The sequence below is a fragment of the Tympanuchus pallidicinctus genome, unplaced genomic scaffold, assembly GCF_026119805.1.
Source record: "Tympanuchus pallidicinctus isolate F22 unplaced genomic scaffold, pur_lepc_1.0 scaffold55, whole genome shotgun sequence".
Lineage (NCBI taxonomy): Eukaryota > Metazoa > Chordata > Aves > Galliformes > Phasianidae > Tympanuchus > Tympanuchus pallidicinctus.
In genome coordinates, this window is record NW_026294775.1 from 415,099 (window position 1) to 439,550 (window position 24,452).

A 24,452-nucleotide genomic window follows, 5' to 3' on the forward strand; every position below is an offset into this window, starting at 1 on the left:
AGAAAGATATATCACAAATTGCCCTAATACTTTATCATCATCCAGATCTGCAGACACTGGGGAGCCCTGGTAGCAGTGAGGATGTGAAGAACCTTTCCCAGCAACTGGGAAGTCCTATGCAGTGCATGCACTTGTAGGTGAGGCCTCCAACTTTGCTGCAAGAGGATCCATATGTTGTTGAATAAACACATTTACAGGAGAATTATGGTTTCATTCTCCCTTTGGTTTCCACCTCAAGCCTGGAGAGGTCTCAAGGAGGAGCCAAGGAAGTTTGTGTACTAGTAGGCCTTGACGCTATGCTTCCAAGCAAGAAGAGGTTAAAATGTTCTCATAACACTTTCTCTAAGCTACATCTCTTGATAATGAGATGTTTTGTCCAAGATACATATTTTGCTAATGATCGTATGATCATTACAGATGCTGATTACATATTTTGCTGATGATTGGATACTGATGATATATAGCTTCTGATTCAGTCACTTTGAAATGTAACTGATCTTTGAGAAACTAACCTTAAAGATAGAGCCAACCCATAAATGCTTATCATCTCCTCTTTGGTATTACACTCTTAGATTCATTTTTCTTCTTTGAAAATTAAACATGTCTGACTCTACATAAACCATAAATTTTACAAGTTCAGACTAGATACTAAGAGGCAAGCAGAATTTTTTATTGTTTTCCAATTTTAATCATCTTACAAAATCAAAAGTTGCAAAGCATGGTAGGTTTTAAAGAAGTAATGTCATACAGCAGTACATGATGACAACTCTGACAACTCCGACATGTTAATACAATAATTTTGTCTGGAAGAAAATAAATAAATTCAGTCATGGTGGGTTTCAAAATTGTAGTAATGGCTCTGCTTCCTCATTAGGTTCCTGAAATTTTTTATTTATTGCCAAAGCATGGCAATAATACAAGCTTCAAAATAGAAGAGCCTTTGCATTTTTTTTGTATTCTAGCATACATATCCTAATAAATATTTATGAATATAAAAAACATTTTAATTTTAAAAAAAAAAAAGTCCAGGAATAGTAATTAAGTGAGAGATATGATGTTCACAAATCCTTCTCTGCAGAATTCAGATATTTCCAGGTATGTTATTCAACAGTTTGAATAGTATCACTAAGTTATATATTACCAGACTCTCAAAAGAAGTAAAGTACAAGCCATATCAGTAAGTGCAATTACTTCTGCAAGTCTTGCTATTCCCTGAAGGGGAGGATGCAGAAAATAAGTTAAAGTAATACTTCATAGTGAGTTGAGGATAAAGACTGAGCTGCTATATGCACATTTCTAGTACTACTTCTCAGCGGATTAAAAATCCTTACTGTTTTTCTGATTTAAAAATGGCACTAATCTCAAGATTTTGAAGCAGTTTGCTCTTAATATAAATGAAGCTACGTAAATAAAAGCAGAAAGCAGATCTCCAAAGATGCTGAGACAAGATACAGAATTGAGTTTCTTTTGTTCTCTACAGTTACAAATTCTGTGAAGTGTAAGCATGAAATAAATGGCAACTTTCAGTATGATTCCAAAAAGAAGCAAAGCAATACATGTTGAGTTGCATTTTCAGTTAGAAAGGAGAAATGCTAGCAACATCTCTGCAGGGAAACTGTGAAAGGAAAAACATGAAAGTCAAAAATTTATCCAATCTCTCAGTACTGTTGTATTTCTGGTTCAAATGCAGCTGTATATTATCTAAATATAGAGAAGACTTCTAGAAAACATAAATAATCATTAAGCTGCCAAAAACAAGGTTACATAGACATGCACTTTGATGACATTACAGCTGCTGAAGGAGTATCTTCCAGATCTTCTGTTTCACTTGAATTTTTAATGGTATCCCCAACGTCATGAATCCCAACTTGATTTCATTGAAAGGGAAAAGAAGGAAAGAAAGGTGAATAATGGATTGTGGGTGGGGTTTTTTTTTGCTTTGCTTTTGGTGCTGTTGCTGTGATTTTTACTGGAAGGGGGGAAGATTAACGGGAAATTAAAAAGAAAACTGAGCAACAATGATTGATTCATTCAAAGTTTAAGGAGAGCTATTTGACCTGCTTCAGAAGCAACTTTGCAGATGATTTGTGTCACCACAAGAGATTTAGATTAGATATCAGAGGAAAATTTTTCACTGAGAGAGTGGTGAGGTGCTGGAGCAGGCTGCCCTGAGAAGCTGTGGATGCCACATCCCTGTATGTTCATAGCCACATCAGACAGGGCTGGGCAACCCGATCTGGTGTCTGATTTAGTGGTTGGCAGCCCTGCCTGGGGTAGGAGCATCAGAACTAGATGATGTTTGAGATCCTTTCCAACCCATATTCTCTTAACACTGGTTATTGATGGAAGTCTTTGGCACTAAAGTAATTCCAACTAAATTTACAATGTTGGTACCAAAGTTAATCAAGAATGAATTTTGTCTTTGCAATGTAATGAATCCAGATAACTTTTTCACAAGCAGGAAATATGAGAAGAGATAATAATTCTGTGACAACTTATTCCGGCACAGAAAAAAGTCACTGTACTCCATGGATAACCTGTTTATGTCATTCAATGAAGCTTCTAACCTTTATTATCATCTGCATTTTACTCCAACCCTGTTTATGTGGCTTTTCACCTGGATCCACAACATATTCACAACAGATTCAGGGGGTAATGGCTTTAAGTTGTGTCAGGGGGGATTCAGGTTGGATGTTAGGAAAAATTTCTTCTCAGAAAGAGTAGTGATGTACTGGAACAGGCAGCCAGGGAGGCAGTGGAGTCACCATCCCTGGAGGTGTTCAGCAAAAAGATAGATGTCACACTGAGTGACATGGGTTAGTGGGCATAGTGGTGATGGGTTGACAGTTGGATTACATGATCTTAGTGGTCCCTTCCAATCTTAACAATTCAATGGTGATTCCCTATCCAGATTTTGTGACTCCCCATTCCTGGAGGTGTTTAAGATGTGTGGGCATGGTACCAAGGGATGTGATTTAGTGACAGGACCTGGTAGATCAGGTTGATGGTTGGACTCTGATCTTGGAGGTCTTTTCCAACCTAAACAATTTTATGATTCTAAAAGTTTCTTTTACATTTTACTTTTGATTTCATACAAATCAAGAGATTTATTTGTGTCTTTTATTGGCACCAAAGAAGCCATTTCTTCAGAGACATTGTATTCAGTATCAATACCTCTAATGAAAACGGCATATTGAGCCATATCAGTAGCATCAGTACTTTCATCTATCACTATACCATCTATCACTAGGGCATTACATTTGAAATTAGCAGTTTTACTCTCCAAATTTCTTTTGAAAGATTTCCTATGTCTTCATTTTGTCTGGATACGGTCTGGTGAATTGAACTGATTTTAAAAAAATCCACTTTTTATCAGGGCAAGTTATATCAGCCATGCTTTTCCATACATTGCTTAATAAATTCATCATCAGAAAAATGGTTTTGATTTTTTTTGCAATTAGATTTGCTACAATATAGCTAGCTTTTATAGCAGAGTCTGTTTGATTTTGGACTTTTTAAAAAAGATTTTATTGGGATGAAAGACTGTTTTTTCAGTTTTGCTATTTCGTATTTATGAAGCATTCCTTGATATTCATTGAATTTGGCAGCATGTTTCTTCAGATAATGTGTTTTCAAATTGTAATCTTTGAAAACCGACACAATTTCCTTACAAATTAAGCACAGTATCATATTATTTGTCTTGAAAAGAAAACACTCACCTGTCCATTTTTCTTTGAACACCCTTCATTCACAATTATTCTTTTTTGGGGCTCTGTTTTCTTTTGAGATAGCATTAGGTAGGTTGAAGGATTAGTATCAGCAATCACTGCATTTTACTCAGCAAGCAGCACAAGGCATATGTAATACACACAAGTTTCAGTGCAACCAAATGTGTGAGAGGAAGTCAGCACTGCAGCGCAGCCTCCGTTTGCCTTGGTTTCAGCCCAGACAGTGCCAATTGCACACCAACATTTGGTTGTTGCTGAGCAATTGGTCTTTGCCTGGGGCTGTGCCAGGCCACTCAGTGGGGAAGAGACGCTGCCATGATGATATGGGTCAGGACGGGTTGTGCTGTGCCACATGTGGCCTGTGGGTAGGGCATTTCTGGGTTAATGATTTTAAGCCAGAGGAGAACAGGTTTACACAAGACATAAGGAAGAAATTCTTTACTAAGACAATGGTTAGGTACTGGAACAGGTTGCCCAGAGAAGTTGTTTATGTCCCATCACTGGAAGTGTCCAAGGTCATGTCTGATGTGACTCTGACCAGCCTGATTTAGTGCAACTTGTCCTTGCCTGAAGCATGGAGTTTGGATGAGAAGGTTTTTAAATGTCCCTTCCAACCCAAATGATCATGTGATTGTATGAATTAGGAAAGGTTAAATTGCACAGTGCCTCTTATGCTCAGTTGAGTTCAAGAATAAACTGCAGTTCCTGAGAAAAAAAATGCATTAATTCAACAGATCTTAGGTACAGATGCTTTGCGAAAGTGATAGCATGTACAGATAGACATTTTATGGATTTCAGTAATCAGGATTATTTAGGGATGATCACGAATAACTGTTCTGTAAATGGTTAAGTAATCTCATTTTTCACCTTCAGCCATTTCACTCTGAATGGCAATTGCATTATGAGATGAGAAGGGATGGGGTTTCTTTTTTCCCTATTGCTGTGGAAAATAATAAATTGTGCCTTCTCATGCATCTAGTCTTTTTAGAATTGTTATGCACACTCAACACTATAAAAGGTGCAGTTTTGCTTCTCTTTTTTCAGTTTTATTAATTATATTCCCTTGTTTTTATCATGAGCCCATATGAATATACTAGTATGTACATTATCTTTGTAGGGATCAGTGCGTAAGTGAAGATGGACAACAAATGCAATTCTAGGCTGACTAGAAGGGTATCTGGTCAAGGCCCTTTTCCAAGGCAACAAGAGATATTAATTAAGGGGGGTAGTGACGGGAATCAAGTCTCATCATTCTATGAGCAGGTGGAAAAGTAGAAATGTTTTTACCAGCAGGGTTACCTGATTGAGGACTTCTAAGGTGGAAGATAATCACAAGACAAAAACCTCTTGGTCATACCAGTTGATGGGCTCACAAGCTACAGGTACCACTCTGAGGAAGGATTAACCTTTCAACCAGTAAGATTGTTCACAGACAGACCCTGGGCTGAGAGTGTTCTGAAAACTCTAGAGCTCTCTACATCTGTGGAGGAAGAGAGGTGAAGTGTGGGGAGAAAGAGAAGCAGGAGGAGAAGAGAGGGGATATAGGTAGAAAAGGGTAGAAAAGGGAATAATTTCTGGCTATAATTTATCGCTTTAGTCAGAAATTATATACTCTCTGGAGAATACCTCTTCTAAAAATGGACATTACTGACGTTTTCCAAAGAACTAAATAAAGACCCAAGTGTTCCTTACTTGGAAAATGCCTTTACTTCTCACTATTCATATCCACCCATGTTTAAATAGGTCACCTGTGTTCCGTATGGTGAGGAGGTAGTTCGGACGCAAGGTCATTTGTTATGTACTGGATTTTCTGTCAATAAAGAAGCACCATTGTGGCTACATGTTTTCCTCACATTCTCGCAGCACCCAATTCACTGACTACAGGTATTGCAAAGCCCTTGAAACACTCATTAAAATACTCAGCAATCGCATTCAGTTACGTTTGCTACAAATCAAATATTCATAAAGAGAAAACACTGAAGAAAGCCATAAATGGCAACTCCTGCATGGAGTGGCAAAGAGTGGGAAAAGCAATTCTGATTGAATTGAATTCTAATTTGAAAAAACATTTCAAAATGTCCCAACTTCATGCTTCACAGAGAAGGGGAGGAAAACATCTGTGCTTGTGAAAAGGTGGTGGCTAAAGATCTTAGCACATCCTAATAGCCTGGACTGACCACATGTTTTCTTTCAGTTTGGATTCTATCAGCGCATGAGTCTGGTGAAACTGTTTGGCTATAAATCCATCTGGGTATGCCATATGCAAGCTAGTGAGCCACTGCTTCCAACAACCCCTCCCTAGTGAGATTAGTATTTGTTAAAGGTCACATGTTTTTGAATTGTGATCAACATCCAGATACGTGTGTGCAGCCTACCCACGGCCAGTGTTGTCTGTTAACATAATGCCATGAAAGTGACCTTTTGCACATTGACATTTATGATCCATTCCTAATCATTTCATATGTGGAGTATTATGCAGTCTTGCCAATGGGAGTTGGTGAGGCACATCCCAAGTGTTGAGACATAAGAAAAACGAGCACACAAGTGCCCTCAAGAATTTCAGCTACATCCCTGCTGCACTGCATTAAAGCAAGAAAACCTAGTCTAGGGTACTTTTCCTAGCAGACGAATCAAGCTAACAGTACTATGACATAGCCTTAATAAGGAACTAACTCATATCTGAATCAATTAGGTTGTTTCTTGTCACTTGTAAATAATAATGTTTGGAAGTAGCATGCAGCATGCCCACCTATGGGCAGACGTTGTAACAACTGATTTCTGGAAAAAATATGAGCAGCTATGATCTCTTTTCGGTGTAAAAACAAAGACAGTATCTTAGTTCAAAGCTCTTCTGCTTGCATCTGCATCATTCCTACTCAAAATTATTCCTGCCATTCCATCTTCGGGTTCAGTGGCAAGACAACAAATTATATCCCACTTAGTCTTTTCATCTTTGAAATGTTTTTTTGTCACTTTTAGTTCAAGCTGTAGCATTTCCTATCTAAGTCATCACCATGTGCAACTAAAACCTTATAGCAGAATTCTTCAGAAACCTAGGCAGAACACACAGTTTATAAGCAGTTTAAAAATACGATTTATATTTCTCATTCATTTAGTGAAAAAAAATTGCTTCAGAAATTGAACAGCTGTAATCCTTTTTTCCTTTTCAAAGCCTTTCTCTAATGAGAGAACAAAAACCCTTTAAGGAGTTGTGGAAATTTTTTGTAGAAGGAAAACAGTCCCATGTGACCTGTACTCCTTTCTCCCAACTCCTGACAATATGGTTAGCATAACCAATGATAAGGCAAACATCCATAATATGTAAGAGGGCTGTTCATGCATACCTCTTCTCCCTTCTCTCCAATACCTCTCTGGCCCAAGGATGTGGAGGCACTCAGAGATAAGGACATCAGCATTATCAAGACCCAAGTGGTGTGTTACCCAGAAGGTGTGGGGGACCCATTCACAAGGTGATTAAGACCATCAGCATTATCAATTCTCAGGTGCTGGGTTACCAGGATATGGGGAAACCTGTCCTGAAAGAGCACACAGCAGCACAGTGAGCACTATCAATAAAATCAAGCAGTTACTTAGACCCGAACTGCTGCTGAATGGCAAAATATGTGATCCCCTGTTGAATAGAAACACCTCTGTTAAGTGAGGTAAAAAAGAGCAATAAGAGCTAATATGGTTGCCTTCTCCAGCCACTCTGACACAACTTTGCTTCTGTACAGCCACTGGAGCCCAGCCCAGTGTCCAGGAAACCAGTGTGACAGCCCAGCCTGGGAGAAATGGCTGCTGCAGCTACAGCCAGTAGCAAAGCAGAGCACATATCCCAGAGACACACAGTCAATGTCAGGTCACTGACACAGTTGGCCGCAATGGCTGCCCCAGCCAAAGGCTGTCTTGAGCAACACTTACACACAACACTCACATAAAACATAGGCACAGATCACTGAGACCCTCTCATCCTCCCTGGTTGGCTAGAAGAGAAAGAAGTTCACTACTGAAGGCAGACACTCAGCACCCTCTATGTTGGCAAGCATGCACGCATTTCCAGCTTCAAGTATCTGACACAGATATACTGTCCAACGCCCTTGCCCAGATCCTGGGCCCTTTTAGTAGCTTCACAGGTCACCTACTCACTGGGTAGTCTAGCTTGAAGTTCATTGCAAACACATGTACTCATCCCTCATTCACAAGTCCCACTGAGAATAGCAGCAAGGCCCCATCACCTACATGTCACCTCAACACGACCCCAAAACCTCTCATTGCTCACTGCTCAAGCTGGTCCAGCTTAAGGTTTGCTAGTGAATACGCACATACAGCCCTCACTCACCAGATTGGGAAGATACAGAAACTCTCCCTACTGCTCCCCACAACAGCAGCCAGAACCATGCACATAAACTGTCACCCATACCTTGCTCCAGCCATCAGTGCAGAGCATTGCACACACCTCATTCACATCCCACCCCAGTGGCTGGTTTGGTAACACACATACCATTCCCACACCAATGACTGGGAGTAGAAGATCTGCACACACTCCAATAGCTGATGCTAGGACCATTCCAGTAGCTGGCACCATACCATGGGGGCCTGTATCCCCAGTCTAACTCCAGTAGCAGGCACCCAGTCCACTCACAACAATCCCCCCAGTAACCAGTATTCTGTGCTCAGAATGCTATGGAGCTTCCTGAGCCCTAAAGAGGATCCTTAAACTATTAACATCAAGACCCCCATTTGCCCTTGTATCTAGCACCTGTAATTCACAGGCCTATACCCCAATCTGATTCCACTAGCTGGCAACAAGTTCATTCACACTTTTTCAGTATAGCTGGCAATATTTTGTCTCAGAGTACATGGGGCCCTTCCTAGGTCAAGAAATGACCTCCAGCTTCTCCTGAAGTAGACACTAAAGGCTGTTGGTACATAAACCCTCAGCTTAGCTCCAGTAGCTGATGCTAAATTCACTTACATTGCCTCTCAAAGTAGCTAGCACTCATCACTTCACCAGCCCTGTCATTCCAATTCCACCTTCTGGAAGCTGATTTTGGAAGACACATTTCTCCCAGTGGCTGGGAGAAGGGATCCACTACACCTCTCTTGCTACAGTAGCTTGCACTGAACCTCTCCTTCTAACTCGTTGCAGTAACTGGCTCCACAGGCCAGGGGCAATTACACCTCTGGTCTGACTCTAGTAGCTGGCATCCAGTTCGTTCACACTGGTCCTCCCACCAGCTGGTAGCCCAAGCTCAAATCTGCCCTTTCAGATCCAGGTTGCTGTGGACCCTCTAATTATTGACACTGGGGCTCCCACTCTACCCAGTAACAGACACTACAGTCCATGGGTGCATATAGCCTGACTAGTTGCTTGCGCCTGTTGCACTCATAAACGTGCACTTACCCCACCAGTGTCTGGTGCTGAGATCACCACTCTCCCTCTACTGGGTAACACTACAGGCCAGGCTGGCTGTTTTTCTACATGACCCCAGTAGCTGGATCTCTGACAGAGATCTCTGACTCTTCAACTTTTCTTTCTGCATCCAGCTGGGCTAGAATAGATGCACAGAATGATTTTGACCAAACAAACAAACAAACAAATAAAATCCCACATCATTCTCTCTTTATTTTACCAATTCTATAATTGATCAGGTTGCGTTGCAAATATTGTCCTCCTAGGAACTTGAATTAATATTGTACACTAAAATTCTTAGATCAACTTAGAACTTCTATGTGGGTTTTTATTTTGTTTGTGTTTTAATCATTCATTCTAACCATAGGCTGGTTAAGCTTCTTTCTGAGATGCGCTAAAGTTCTTTTTGTTGTAATTAATTAACTGCTATGGTATTTAATTAATGACTAGGTATGTGTTCTATGAACAGCTTTTTCATGTATGCATAGGGGTGATGCAAAGCAGAGATAAAGCAGAATTCACATGGCTTGCAATTGTCAATATATTATAAAACAATAGCAAGACCAGAGGCTTATATATGGTCTGTTTTAAAGACTCTTGATGATAGCATCACAGGTTTATTTTCTGAATTACATTGCAGACTTTCTCAAGGCAAACTCAAAGCTCTTGCAGAAGAGTTCTTTGTGCACAACTGAGAGTTTGATTTAAATGCCATCATTTTGGAAATTAAAATAACCAACTTCTTATTATCAGTAGTAAATGGCTACTGGTATTAGCTATACCAATATGAACCAAGTATTTGTTGGATTACATAAATCCCATTTGGAGAGCTTTCCAAAAATCAGGTTAGGGTGTACTTTTAATTTATTTACTTCTATACAAGACATAAATAAGGATGGTTTTGTTGTTGTACTTACTATTGAAATCTATGACATAGAAGATATGACTGGGACTAAATTAGATACTGCAAACAAAAAAAAATACAAAGCCTGATTTTAATCTATTAGCAATTTTACTCACGTTTAATAAAGAAGGAGGACCTTCTGTTTACAGCTGACTTTCTCAAGCTGTCTCTCAACATCAAATTTAGGGAGATATGTAAGCAAAACTGGGTTGTCTGCATCTTTTTGGGGGTTTTGTTTGTTTGTTGCATGTATATTAGGGAGAAAACCCCCCATGTCTCCCGACGTGTTTTTTACTGCAAACAGCTATAGCAAGGACGCACAGTTGGAAGTACGTCATTTCAAAAATGTGAAGATTTAGCTTATTCTCCAAAGAGCTTCTGCTGCCGTTTTCACTAACCATTCAATGAGTAAAAAGATAAGGGGGAGGCAAGGGGATGTTGACAGTTCCTACTTTGCACTGAAAATCAGTATTTGGAACTCTATACAGATATTGTATAAATGAATTTCCAAAATGGATTGCTCTGGGAAAACAGATTTTATTCAAAAAATTTAACCAAAAAAAGTGACCCAAATATTTTGTCAGTTCATGTCCACGACCATTACTAGAGAAACTAACACAGAAATTATCCCATTGTATTATTTTAAACACAAAAAAGTAGACAAGACAGTCCACATATTTAAGATTTTTATTGCCAGCTAAATACTTCACATTTTACTACACGCAGCTGGATAAAAACATTTTTTCTTGATGCATTATCACAAACTCAGAATTCACTTCAGTGTCTTAAAATATATTTTGAGATTGGCAGAGTCAAGGAAGGCAGGAATATTTGTTTTGAAATTGTTGCAATATTGTTAGAAGGGAGAGGAAAGACATCGCAACAGTAAGAAGGAGTAATACTAATTTATAATTTTAGGACATATCTACATCATGAAATACAAAACACTGAAGCAAATCACGGAGCAATGTATTTATGCAGAATATTACAGCAAAAGTGCTTTACCTTTTGTGCTATTACAAATATTGCTGTTTCCCAGCCTGAGTCAGATTTCATTAAGCCAGATGAAATGTTTGTCAGGTGCCTCCTGAGGTTCACATGGGCACGGCAAATGTGCCCATTTTAAATTAAATTCGCTTTAATTTACAAGACAAATTTAATATATTTCTCTTTTGCTGGACCTGTTATTTCTGCTGACCTTCATCATCACCTGAATTTTTTTCTATAACAGCTGATTCTCCAGACAAAAACGAATGTTTAAAATGGGCTGCACAGCTCCACATGAAAAAAAAAAAAATACTAGGCAAAGTTGTCTGACTAATCGTTTGCTTACAGTAAAAGATTCTGCTCCCTTTTGTATTTTTTCCAATTTTTATTTACTTATTTATTTGTTTATTTAATATTCAAGTTACCTCAGGAAAGTGGAAGCCAAATTCCAATAGCTGTTATTAAGCTCTAAACTAGAGTAAGTAGATTTGGTCTACATTGATTCATAAAACATAATAAAAATCAGTACATTTTCTGTGCTTTTACTTACATTAGGCAACTTCAAGTACAGTAAATACATAATGCAGATTTTTTTTATGCGTGGGTGCTATGCAAACGTTCTGAAAGTCAATTCCTACAGAATGCATTATTTAAAAAGACATTCCATTAACGTACCTTCTACTGACTTTCTGTTGGTTTATTTTTTTTGGAGGATGGATTCAGAAATCTGTAAAGGCTTATCACTGCCAGCTGAGTTCTTTCCTGCCTCCTGCAATGTCAGTATGTTGCTTTGAGTCATTAGGTCAAAATTTTCATTATTGTTTACAGTAATGTAGAAGAACACAAACTCAATCTCAGAGACATGGCTTACACAGCTCACATCTCTAACAAGACTTTTTGATTTATTAATATTATTAAATAATCACAAAGTGAAGTTCTTGTACAGAAACGGCCACAGTCAGTTCCATCTTAATTGAATTTCTACACGTTTTCAAGTTAATGACAAGACTGCAGGGGTAGAAGGGAAGTCATCAGTTCTGCTTTTCCTGTTATTTTCTATTCAGTGTGAAAGAGAATGCATTTAAAATCATTGCGGAAACTCACATTTCTGGTTAATGTGCCATATTGTTCCCATCTCCTTCGACCACCAGTGCAAACCTTACATATTTAGGAAAGAGGTGACAATACTTAGAAGATCAAAACTTTAAATTCAGCCAAATGTAACAACTCAGAAGTATATAGTCAAATTACAGAGAGACATTCTTCTGTCAGTCTTCTATTGGAGCATAGCTACACATCCAAGTAATAGAAGAAAGGCATTTAAATAAATATGTGTTGTTGCAAATACTGTGATGCTCATTACTGCACCTGCAAGAGAAAACGTGGAAGACATTTGCAGTGATTTTTCAATAGGCAGAAAAGCACTGTATCCAGCTTTTTCACTGTTTGCTTTACTTTTCACAAGATGGTTTGAGTCAATTCCTAGCACTCAATTATAATCCTCGGTTTCTTCAAAACAAAATTTCTGTCACTGGTCCTGTTGGAATGGAAATGTAGAGACCATGTGCTCGTTTTCACACACTTCTGCTACTGGAATGAAACTCCACGCTCCTAAAAAAAACTAAAACCCGTGGAATGACAATCTATTTCTCTGGGTATTTCTCAATTTATCTTAAAGTCACCCTAGGCAGATGACAAACTGGCAGACTGAAACATGTTTGTCTGGGTGATTTAGTCATGTTATGAGTTAGTAATGATAGTTTGGGACTTTCTGAGGGAGAGAGAGACACCACAGTTTCTGAACTGTCTTTTAAATAGTTCTTTTTTCTTTTTTTTTTTCCCAATATTTCCTCTCCATTTCATTCACTGCTAGGTTGTACTGCTAACCTTGATGGTTCAGTAGTAAAACTAAGCACTACAGTTCAAAACCCTCCTCTTTCACAGAAAGCAAGAGATCAGCGTCAGCTCACTTGGGCGCTTAACAGGACAGGACGGGATGGGACAGGACAGCATAGGGTGGAGGAGGAAAGGAAAGAGGAGAAGAAGAGGAGAGGAAGAGTTCAGTTGGTAGACATCTTCAAAGATCATCTTATTATATCCTCTCATTAGGAAAAAAGTTCCCACTTCAGATCCTTCGGATCCTCCCAGGAATAGAAATCACTTCTTTTAAAAGCAATACAGCTTAAAGTGCATCCATATGACAAAAATAAATAAATAAAATTAAAAACAAACAAACAAACAGAACAGTCCTGATAAAATAGAAATGTTGAAAATGCAGCTAATAGAATTTTCCATTCTTCAGAGAACGATATAAGTCAGGCCTTGAACGCCAATGGAAAGGTTAAAGGCCTTTAAATCAACAGTGTCAGTGACTACCTTCATTCCTGAGCATAGTTATAGGGTTTGGCTGGACTTAATATTTAGTTCTGTGTCAAATCGTAAAATAGTACTTCAGCCAGCTGTATGTGCTATGAGAGCACAGGGATACTGTGAGAATGAAGGGAAAGATTTTGCAAGAGCTGCTCCAGGAGTAATGCCTCCTATTTTATTGTGTTGTCTCACTATGTCAGAGGCAGATGGTGGTGGTATGGCAGAAAAGGTTGAACCTTCCTACCAACAACCCATTACGTTTTGTTGCTGTGTGATAGGGGGTAGCAGAGGCAGTCTAAGTGGTGTCTGACACAGAAGTGCATATGAAGCAAAGATGTAGAAATGAATTCCTCTGCGCAGAAACAATTGCACTGATATTCGTCAAATTCATCAATGTTTGTTGAATAATTATGGAAACCAAACAGTGGATGCAAGCACAGTGAGATGACAAAGCATGCATTTCATCAGTGGTGACAGTGACAGTCACCACCACTGGTGCCGATTTTTACCAGCAAGACATGCAGGCTCTTGTTCATCACTGGCAGAAATGCAAAGCTAATGGTGGTGGCTATTGTGAAAAACAGTGTTTTGTAGATGAGAATTTGCTCTATCAAACAATTTTATTATGGTCTTTGTCTCTGTTATATTTTTCATGGAAATAAACAGGATGCATGATTTTTTAAGTGACCTGCATATATGTTACACTCTGGGAAAGGTCTTACTAACTGTCTCTTAGTAAATTGTTGAAATTCCAGTGCTGGCTTCTATTGCTCAGTTCTGTGGGGTTTTACAAGCATTATAAACTACAGGCCTTAGCTCAACAAGCCAACTAACTTGGCACAAATATTAATGCAAAAGCGGGGACCCCTAAAAAGTAGGAGAGAAAGACAATCTATATATCATAACAAAAATACCAGGAACAATTTGTGATGCACTGGCAGAGCTCTGCAATGCTGTTGAATCTGTAGCATGCTGGAGTGTGTATGAACAGTTGGAGGAGACAACTACTGTGGCAAATGCAATCCATGCTGTGGAATCAATAAAGAAGGTTAGACATCATAGACTTCTTCCATGGCATGATTGATTTCTCCATGAAGTTGGTGGAAAGTATTGCGTCTCAGGATCTCCCAGCCACTCTGAGAATTAGTCCTAGATGTGCCTCTTGACAATGATGGAATGGACATGTCCTTCTTGTACAGGATGTTCCTATCAACTTCCAGCTTTTCCAGACTTTTATCACAGTTATCCCTATCATGACCCTTAAATGCTTCTGTGAATCGCATCATCTTGTGTTTGTTGGGATCAATTCTGTCTTCTATTCTGTGAGAGGATTTAAAAAAAAAAAAACAAAACAACAAACTAAATGAAAGAGAATTTTGCCAGTTTAATCAACAAAATAAATGAATAGACCACTCCCAAATACATGCTTAAAGACTCAGTCATTCCAGAAACACCTATGCAGAAACAGGAAACTGGTTAATAATTCTTTTGGTTTTCTTCCATCTCTAACATATGATCTCATAAAATTAGCCTCACAAACTCAGCAGCTAGCACAATTATCTTTCTTCTAGGCTTTCATTCCTGATACTGACTTCAGCCCTTAGTTTTTTCTCCCTGGCCATGATTTGCCTTTTCTGATTTGTCAGCTGTAAATGACTGGCAATTCCATACCATTGAACTCCAGCTCCAGATCCTTTTTATATCCACATATACTCATCTATTTTCTTCCTTGCTGTCTCTCCTCCTTAAATACTCCATAGTTGCAAGTGTCAGGATGTGTCATTTATCTTTTGCTGAACTTTGATTTACCTTGTCCACTTTCATCAACCCTTCTCTGCTTCACTTAAGAAATGACTTTGGAAATATCGTCCCATACTATAAATGACAAACATACATGTAATCTGAAAGAACTTCTCACATGCTCCCAAAGTAATGCCTCCCATTTGTTTCAATGGAAACAACAACAAAGAGCACAATGACACTATTTGGTACAACAAATTCTAGCTATAAAACACTATTTTTCAAAATAGCCACCACTATTGGCAATTTTCACCAGTGATGAACAAAAGTCTGCACGTTGTGCTCATAAAAATCTACACCAGCAGAGATGACCCACTGTTTCACAGCGTCTACAATGGTGTAATTGCTGAAATGTGCCATCCACCATCTCACTGTGCTTACATCCACTGTTTAGTCTCATTAAGTGTTCAGCAAGTATCAGTGAATGTCAGTATGTGCAATTATTTCCACGTGGAGGAATTCAATGGCACACCTCTGCTTCCTATGCACTTCCATGTCAGATGTCATTTTGCCAGACTGCCTCTCTGCCATCTGTCACACAGCAACAAAATGTTAACAGAATATTAGTGGGAACCAACATTTGCCTCTGACACTGTAAGAGAACATTTAAAAAAAAAAAAAAGGAGGCATTACTTTCGGAGCTTTTCCTTTGTATCCAATGAAGAATTTCTGCTGGGGTACTGCTTTTGCAAAGTTACATTTTACACGTTGGTCTGAAATCCTTGTTCCTTGATAACACTTCAGATCTGTTTGTTCTAACTGGTAAACGTGAAAATCTACAAGGCTCACTTCTCCCTAAAACCAAGCAGAGTCCTGTTTCATACAGCCACCACCATCCCTTCTGGTTTTATCAGCAAAAAATAAAGCAGTGAGAAAGAGCATATGCCCAAATATGGTTTATACTTTTCTCACACCGGTAGAAATGCTGATTAATTTTAGGAATATTTTGTTATTGAGACTACAGACAGTTTGTTATTTCAGGGCTTAAAAGGCAATCTCAGACCCGAGACTTTGTCACTAGAAACAATCCTTGCATATTATAAAATATAGTTATTATATTTACACCAAAAAGAAATTATCTTTAATTATTCCTGTCCTATTTTGAATCATCTGAAGCACTGTTCATTACTGCTGAACATCTCACTGATTGCTTTTGCCTCTGCTATTTCAAGCATCAAGTGCTCAGTCAACCAAGCACAGCAGTGAAGTTTTATCATCATTATAAGGTGTCTGAAAAAAAAAAACTATGCTTTATAACCATGCAATTTCTAGGATGTTTCTTCTGGAAATAATGGAAAAGAAAGCATCAACTGATGAGAAGAATTCAATAGCAGAACTTTCTGAGCAGAACAGTGTTTGTCACTCATAAACATAAAGCAGACTAGGATCTTTACTCTAGAAGGGACCACAAACTCTCCTCTCTAAGCCATTAGAATAACTGTGACCCATGCATTTGGAAGTCTCTTCTGGGATCTTTATGTGCACTGGCAGAGAACTCACCTGAGATACCATCGGTCCCCCAGCCCGTACTCCCGCCCACAGATCCCAGAGCGAGGCCAGAGACACCGTGGCAGTTTTCGTTCCAGCATGACAGTGGTAGCAACAATCTTTACCATTAAAACAAAAATAAGTAAATAAATAAGACAAAGGACTGGGTTGAGTTAGGAAAAAAAAATAAATCACTCTCTTTTCAAAATTACCAGTCTCACAAGTACTCATCAGCTCCATACATAATGAAAGAAAAACACGGAGCCAATATTCTTTGTTACAGAGCAAGTCACAATTTTAGTTCTAACTGTGCTATGATTGCCAATGGTGCTCTTCAAAAAAAATGTTAAACTTGTTTCCTTCTATACCTGATGAACACGACTAGAATAATTAATTTATAAGATAAATAAGAGGACAACATTTACATCAGCGTTAACAATTTTCAGAACTTAACTACCCTGGCCACACAGCAACAATTAACTGACTTTCTATTTTATCTCAGGAAAAATACTAGGAAGTGGGTTTCCTGTTGAGCAGTTCTGTAAGCGATCTGTATGAATACAGCAAAAGGCCCGAGTCTTTTCAGGAAGTGAGTCAGGCCAACTTCTCTTAATGGATCCAAAGACATTACCCACCAACTTCTAACCATTAGCTTTCATTGTATCTTCCTCCCAGACAATCTCTGTAATTATTATTTAACTCTCAATAACACAAGAATGTGATTTTTAATAAAGAGGCAACTTTAATTCTATTTAAAAAGAAATTCCACTCTTAGTGAAGAAACTTAGTGAAGGGGGACACAGTATGGACAAGAAAGGTTGAATGGGCTTTTCCCTCTGCTGTTCAAAATAGGGTAATATTGTTGGTATACAGGGTAATATATTGGTATAGTAAAATTACTATATCAAAGATATAAGGGAAGGCAGTTTCACATGGGAAGATCTACAGAAAAGTAGTCTATAGAAAATCATACTGATAAAACAACACTTGGAAGCTGATGCACAGAATCAGTAAAGCAGAATTAAAGGGCTTATTGAACCATGAGAAGCTCATGAGCAAAGTGAGGGTCTGGGAAAGACTTTATAGTGCAGAGAAAGTAAAATAAGTAACTGAATTGAGTAACATATTTTTCCTGGACAAATTTTCCTTACTTTTATTCAAAGAGAACACCCTACTCAGATTACCTGGGCTCTCCAGAGTTCATCTCGTTCATGAGCCACTCTCCAGTGGGTGTCACCCATCATGGCAATTAGCAAATTGAGCATAAGGAGGGTGGCAATGATGGCAAAGGCAAAGTATACCACACTGTACATAAAAGGCAGGTCTACATCATAGTTTGCAGGGCCATCAATGATAGTGAGAAACAGCTCAAAGGTGGTGAACAAGGACATGGGATAATTGTAGAACTGCCCGAGGTTTTCAGGGTTCTCTGTCTGGAAGATGATGTAAAAAGCTAAAGGAGAACAATGGGGAAAAATAAAAGATATAGTTTAAAAATGGGAATCATAATCCAAGAGCAACAACAGAGTCTTATTAAGTGAAGCTGACAATACAAGCTAGACTGGGAAGGAGTTATATGTAGGAGGTCTGCTCCTAAAGTAATGCTTCCCATTTTATTATATTGGTCCACAATGTCAGAAGCAGCACCATGCTGGTGGTACGGTGGCAGATGCTTAACCTTCCCAACAATGTTCCACCACAAAGGCAGTCTGATAAAGTGGCACCTGACAAAGAATATATGAATATGAAAGAATATGAATCAAAGGTGTGTCACTGAATTCCTCCATTTAGAAAAAAATGGCGCCTATTGACTGTCATCAAAATGGTCTATAAATGGAAATTTTTTCTTATTCGTGGAAAGAATAAAGCTAAATGTGTCACTTTTCAAATACAAACACCATAAATACAATATGCTTTTAAATTTTGAGAGATATACATAGATTTATCTGGATTGTCCTAATTTCAATTACCCTGGAAGGAGCAAGAGTTGAAAACCAAGCTAATAAGAACATAAATCAGTCCAAAGAAAGAGTCTATATTCAAAGAAATAGAAAATGCACAATATCACTACTTTTGCCAACTTTTATTCAGAGTATGACATGAGAGTAATATGAAACCCAAAGCATTTAATTCATATCAAAGGAGTTGGCAAAGTAATGTAACACCATTTTCCTTTTCTAGACTTACCTGATGCAAAGCCTAGTATCACCACAGCCATGAGCCAGCAAAAGCGCATAAGATCTCCAAATATCATCTGCAGAGCAAAGACAGAGCCACCATAAGACCCAACTGTACCACCAAGCCACCATGCAACCCTTGTAAATCATTTCCAGATTCTAACATCAAAAGTGGACGAGAGGAAGCTTCTGCATGAAAGAGAGAATATGAAAGTCCCAAACCCTTCATTCAGACAGGAACTTGTCCATTTGCCACTAATGCAAGTCCAGAGGGAGAAAAAGTATTCTTTCAATTCTCCCTGTGTGCAAAGAGGTGTCACAACATGTGCAACAATCCCTTTTTTTTTTTTTCTTATACCTTCTGGATCATGATGGTGAAGGGCCCAAGCATCTGGAAGCCTCGTGCAAAGTACATGACATTGCACCATCCTAGTACCAGGGCAAAGGACATGGGCACCACCTCACCAGTAGTGCTGGTAAGACGCATCACCATGGTTACCAGAATCATGCAAGCATATGTGATACTGCAAAGGAAGAAGAGACAGTAAAAAAATGTTCAGTAAAGAGATCTTACCCTTACTTTTTCTTTTCTTGACAAAAATTTCAAGACAGGCACATACAGCCACCAGCTCATAGGCAGAGACCAATCAGCATGCTCAGTTCTAGCTGTCCATTCGCCTGGCTTCTTATACACCACTTGGGCCAACAAGAGAAAGAAATCAACAATAGGAATGCTCTAAAGCAGGCATGTCCAGCTCGCAGCCCATGGGCCGGATAGAGCCCAAGACAGCTAGTAATTCGACCCCACAAGATCATAAACTTTTAACATTATGATTTGATTTTTAGCACTATTTGTCATCAGTTGATTACAAATAGTTTGAGGGCAGATTGTCTAGGCTACAACAGTACATTGTGGAGGGGAGGGAACAGTGCAGTGCCAACTCTGCCACTTGCACCCACTCAGACACATTAAAACCTGAGTGTGTTGCACGTTACATGTACTTGTACCAGTTGATGAGAAAACACAGTGATTACTGATAATAACATTTCAACTTACCTACAGTGTATGTGAGGACTTGTACTTTTTGTTATTAAGTAGGCATGTAAGTTTTCTTATTTAATTATTAAACTCCAACTTGTGTTATTTCTTAGTATAATTTAATAAGTTTACAAATTCACTGTGGAAGAAACATCCAGAATGCTCATGTAGTGCTGAGAATTTTTTTTTTAATTTTGACTATTTCAAAAAGTTCACAAAAGTATAAAATAATTTGCAATACATTTTTAACTAGTTTTGCGGTATGCACTTGATAAGTGTTTCTGCTATCCTGTTTCTATTTTGTTACTTATATACATTAACTCTGTTATATAATTTGTACGTGGCCCAAGACAATTCTTTACTCAGTGTGGCCAAGGCAAGCCACGGTTGGACAACTGTGCTCTAAGGGAATAGAGGAGGTGACTCATCTAGAAAAACACAGGGTTGGATGGAAGGGGGAAGTTGCAGGAGGAAATGAGAGATCATGTATTTATTAAACTTAAAAAGTGGTGTACTTACACAATTATGTGGAAAGGTCCTCCCAGGATGGTTTGTCCAAAGTATTTCGCTGCTCCAACTCTAAGGATATCTGGGATCTAAGAATGATATCCTATTGACTTCAGGATTCCATTATTAAACTTAAGGTAACCACTAATATCAACAGAGTCTTGGGGTCAATTGTATCTGCTCTGTGTGCTGCTTCACAGTTTGATTATAATTTTACTTTAAAAACAGAATGAGTGAAGCAGGCAGATTGAGAAATTTTGATATGAGACAGAGATTCTGCAACACAGAGCTATGATCCTGAAGTTAGTGTAGAATACTTTGAAGAGACTAGACAAATAGCTGAGAAAAGACAAAAAAGAACTCAGAGGGGCTTGTTATGTCATCCTCTCTTTGCTAGCTGTAGCAGAGCCCCACAGACCTGACCAAAAATAGAATAGGATGAAACACCTGTTCTTGTGAAACACATATGAGGAGAGATAAACCTCTTCTTTTTCTTTTCTCTCTCTCTTTTTTTTTTTTTTTTTTTTTTTAATGGGGTTTGAAAACTCAATCTTACTACAGTTATTACCTTTGGAACCAGCATTTGAGTTTTCTCTATATAAAAATTTTGATCTTTGACTTCATGTTACAATGATACCGTATGTGTGTACATGTTTAGTTTAAAAAACTTCAGCTCTGATCTAATTTTAAAATTAAAATTCTAAAATTCATGATCAGGAAATCACCTAGACGCATCTACTGCAGAACTTTGGTTGTGAACACTCCTTTTATAGGCCCACATTGTTGCTGCTCTCCAATTAAACATAAACTTTCCTGTATAAGCACAAGATTCATTTTACCCATCTCCCACATCAGTATAGAAAGTCTCTTATAATCTCATGTAATAGTTGGGTTCAGTTGGAACCACAGATGATGCTAATGGGAAATCTAGCACTACCCTACAGATAGTATTTGATAGTGATCAGTCCATCTAATTGATTCTTCAGTACCTAGAGTTTTACTAGTAAGCTGTCAAAGCGTCTGTTTCATCCAATAAATACTGTTGACAGTGTCAACTGCAACAGATGTATACTGAAACATTTAGACTCAGCAGATAACCCTGAGTTATGAGCACAAACTCATTTTTATGCACAAAATAAAATCATGTCTTGATTCAGTTCAAAACTCAATAGCTCACTGTTTCTCTTACCTCAAGGATCAAAATTACTACAGCTCCAATAACTGTGATCAGTTCCCCCACCAGCCTCAACTCATCCTCATATGTTACATAAGATTCCTGAAAGGAGAAAAAGGAATGAAAAGAAATTAAAACAGAGAATGGGGGAAAAGAAGGCCCACTGTTACTGTAGCAAACAGGACTAGACGTGACAAGGCCACAGGAACTCTCCCAGCCCAAACAGCAGAGAACAGATCATGCTTAGTGTTCCTCACTTGAAGGTCAGCTGATGGGGAAAGGATGACAGCTGTGAAAACTGGAGAATAGGAGGCACTTGGACTTTCCAGATTAGTAGGTGAGATAGAAATTGCCCAGTGCTGCCTATGAAACTCTCATTCCTACTGACACAGTACCTGCAGCATTTTCTGGACATAGACTGTATTGTCTCTACTGCTTGTTTTATTGCCTGTTCGAGGTTTCAGTGGCCGGTAGACACAGCACATAGTGAAGCAGACCATGTAGAGTACATAGAATAAAGCCAGGAAGCAGAAATAGGGCCGTCCATACATATTCCATTTCAGGCTCACCAGCTCCTTCACAGGTGTTAAATCTAAGATCTGGCGTGCCTGAGAAAGATAGAGAGAAGGAATTATTTACTGTGAGGGAATTTGTTTATAAGCATCATTGACACTGTTTCCCTGGAAAATGTTAACAAACTGCTCTCACATTATTCAGCATTAGGAAGCCAATTTGGTTTCGAAAAATTAGAATGATCAAGTGATTTTGGGTTTGCTCAGTTTGCCAGTAGGGCCTTGGAAAAAGAAAACATGTACATAGAGAACAGCTTTTGTGTACCAGTGGCATACACTGGAAAAGTATATTAGACACCATTGAAGACATGTTTTCTGTCCCTGTAGCCTGGATCCATATGAATATTTGATAAGTGATTGTTGTGGATGCCCCATGTTTTGGAGGCATTCCAAGCCAGGTTGGCTGAAATCCTTGGTAGCCACAACAGGGAGCTTGGAACTAGATTGTCTTTAACATACTCTCAACCTAAGCCATTCTATAACTGTGATACAGGGTAATGTGAGAAGTAGAAATTGATTTAGTACAAGAATTGCTCAGGAACAGCGGGAAATTTGTGTTATTAACATTATTATACTAAATCCAAAACAGCAGCAATACCAGTTTGTCATGGTTCAGCCTAGTTAAGTGACCATGAATTCTGTGACCACGAAGGGCGAAGGGACCGGCTAGATTGGACAGGACCATCTTGATTATTAGATCATCAAGTATTGACCAAGCAGGTGGCTTCTGCCAAATGCTTCTCCTAGTGCCTGAATGTTCCACCACCTGTTGCCTTCAACATAGTTTTAACAGCCCATTTTATTGTTTGACTTTACCAGAAGCTGATGCATGGCAGGGAATATGATAAATCCATTCGGTGCCATGATCTTATGGGCTCAAGTGCACTCTCAGCAAGTTTGACAATGACACCAAGCTGAGTGGTGTGGTTGACACATTAGGAGAAAGTGACACCATCCAGAGGGACCTCAACAAACTCAAAAGATGGGCCCAGTGAATCTAAGGGAGCTGGGCTTGTTGAGCCTGGAGAAGAGAAGGCTGCAAGGACATCTCATTGCAGCCTTCCAGTACTTAAAAGGGGATTATAAACAGCAGGAGAATCAACTTTTTACAACGGTAGATAGTGATAGGACAAGGGGGAATGGTTTTAAGCTCAAGGAGGGAGGGTTTAGATTGGATGTCAGGGGGAAGTTCTTCACAGAGAGAGAGAGACGAGGTGCTGGGACAGGCTGTCCAGAGAGGTCGTGGATGCTCCATCCCTGGAGATGTTCAAGACCAGGCTGGATGTGGCCTTGGGTAGCCTGATCTAGTACCAGACCTGGGGATTGGTGGCCCTGCCTGTGTCGGGCAGGTTGGAACTTGATGATCCTTGAAGCCCTTCCAATACAAGCCATTCTATGATTCTGTGATCTTTGGTCAAAGTATTTACAAAAGAGTTTTTGAAATGAGTCCCGTTATCTGACTCAGTTCTTTCTGGAGCACTATGTCATCACAGGACTTGTTTCTTGAGACCTGGTATGGTGTTTTTGGCAGTAACATGGGGTACAGGATATGTTTCAAGCCTCCATCATGGTAAGTGCATAACACATACCATCACAGGTTCGTGGCAGGGTGATATAATCAACGTGCCATGCCACTCCATATTTATGCTTTTACCATCACCTTTCCTCACAGAAAGGTTTCACCCTCTTGGCTTGCTTAATTGTGGTGCATATCCATGTAGTCATGCATAACCTGTGCAATAACATCCTTATTTAAGTCCACCACTTGGTCTCTAGCCCACTGATATGTTGTATCTCTTCCTTCTTGAACCGAGGTTTCATGAGCCCAACTAGAAATAATTCACCCATTGCCACTCCAAATCTATTTGAGCCCCTTCAATTTTGGCAGCTTGATCTACCTGTTGGTTATTTCTTCTTCAGTAGCCAGAAGTTGGTTCTTCTTCAGTGGCTCAACTCTTGGTCACTTGAGCATCTGTATATGATGCACCTTTATAACCTTATTCTTTGTTCAGGTAGCAAAGTCTTTCCACATTTGAGCAACCTATATAGGCTTACCCTTTCTTTGCCAGTTGTTTCATTCTCACTGCTGTTACCATCCCCATACAGCATTTGCTACCATCCATGAGTCAGTATAAAAATAAAGCACTGGCCCCCTCTCCTGTTCAGCAATAGCTAAGGCCAGGTGGACAGCCTTTACCTCTGCAAATTGTCTTGATTCTCCTTTTCTTTTGGTGGCCTCTGCAATTTGTCATGTAGGGCTCTACACAGCAGCTTTCCATCTGCCAGGTTTCCC

General features: G+C 39.0%; 1 protein-coding gene across 6 annotated transcripts in view; it reads right to left on the reverse strand.

The window, feature by feature from the left end:
* Nucleotides 1–10,718: 10,718 nt before the first annotated feature.
* LOC128091927 (transient receptor potential cation channel subfamily V member 6-like) overlaps nt 10,719–24,452 on the reverse strand; it is a 35,053-nt gene continuing 21,319 nt past the window's right edge. For 5 of the 6 annotated variants that reach the window (XM_052705347.1, XM_052705348.1, XM_052705350.1 and 2 more), the window contains 8 exons: nt 21,983–22,195; nt 21,603–21,689; nt 20,426–20,502; nt 19,226–19,391; nt 18,878–18,944; nt 17,875–18,143; nt 16,703–16,809; nt 10,719–14,722 (listed from right to left, as the gene is read on the reverse strand). In XM_052705347.1, the coding sequence (XP_052561307.1) occupies nt 14,452–14,722; nt 16,703–16,809; nt 17,875–18,143; nt 18,878–18,944; nt 19,226–19,391; nt 20,426–20,502; nt 21,603–21,689; nt 21,983–22,195 (1,257 nt within the window). In that variant the 3' untranslated portion in view covers nt 10,719–14,451. The remainder of the gene's footprint in view (nt 14,723–16,702; nt 16,810–17,874; nt 18,144–18,877; nt 18,945–19,225; nt 19,392–20,425; nt 20,503–21,602; nt 21,690–21,982; nt 22,196–24,452) is intronic. The other variant, XM_052705351.1, reaches the window with a different exon arrangement.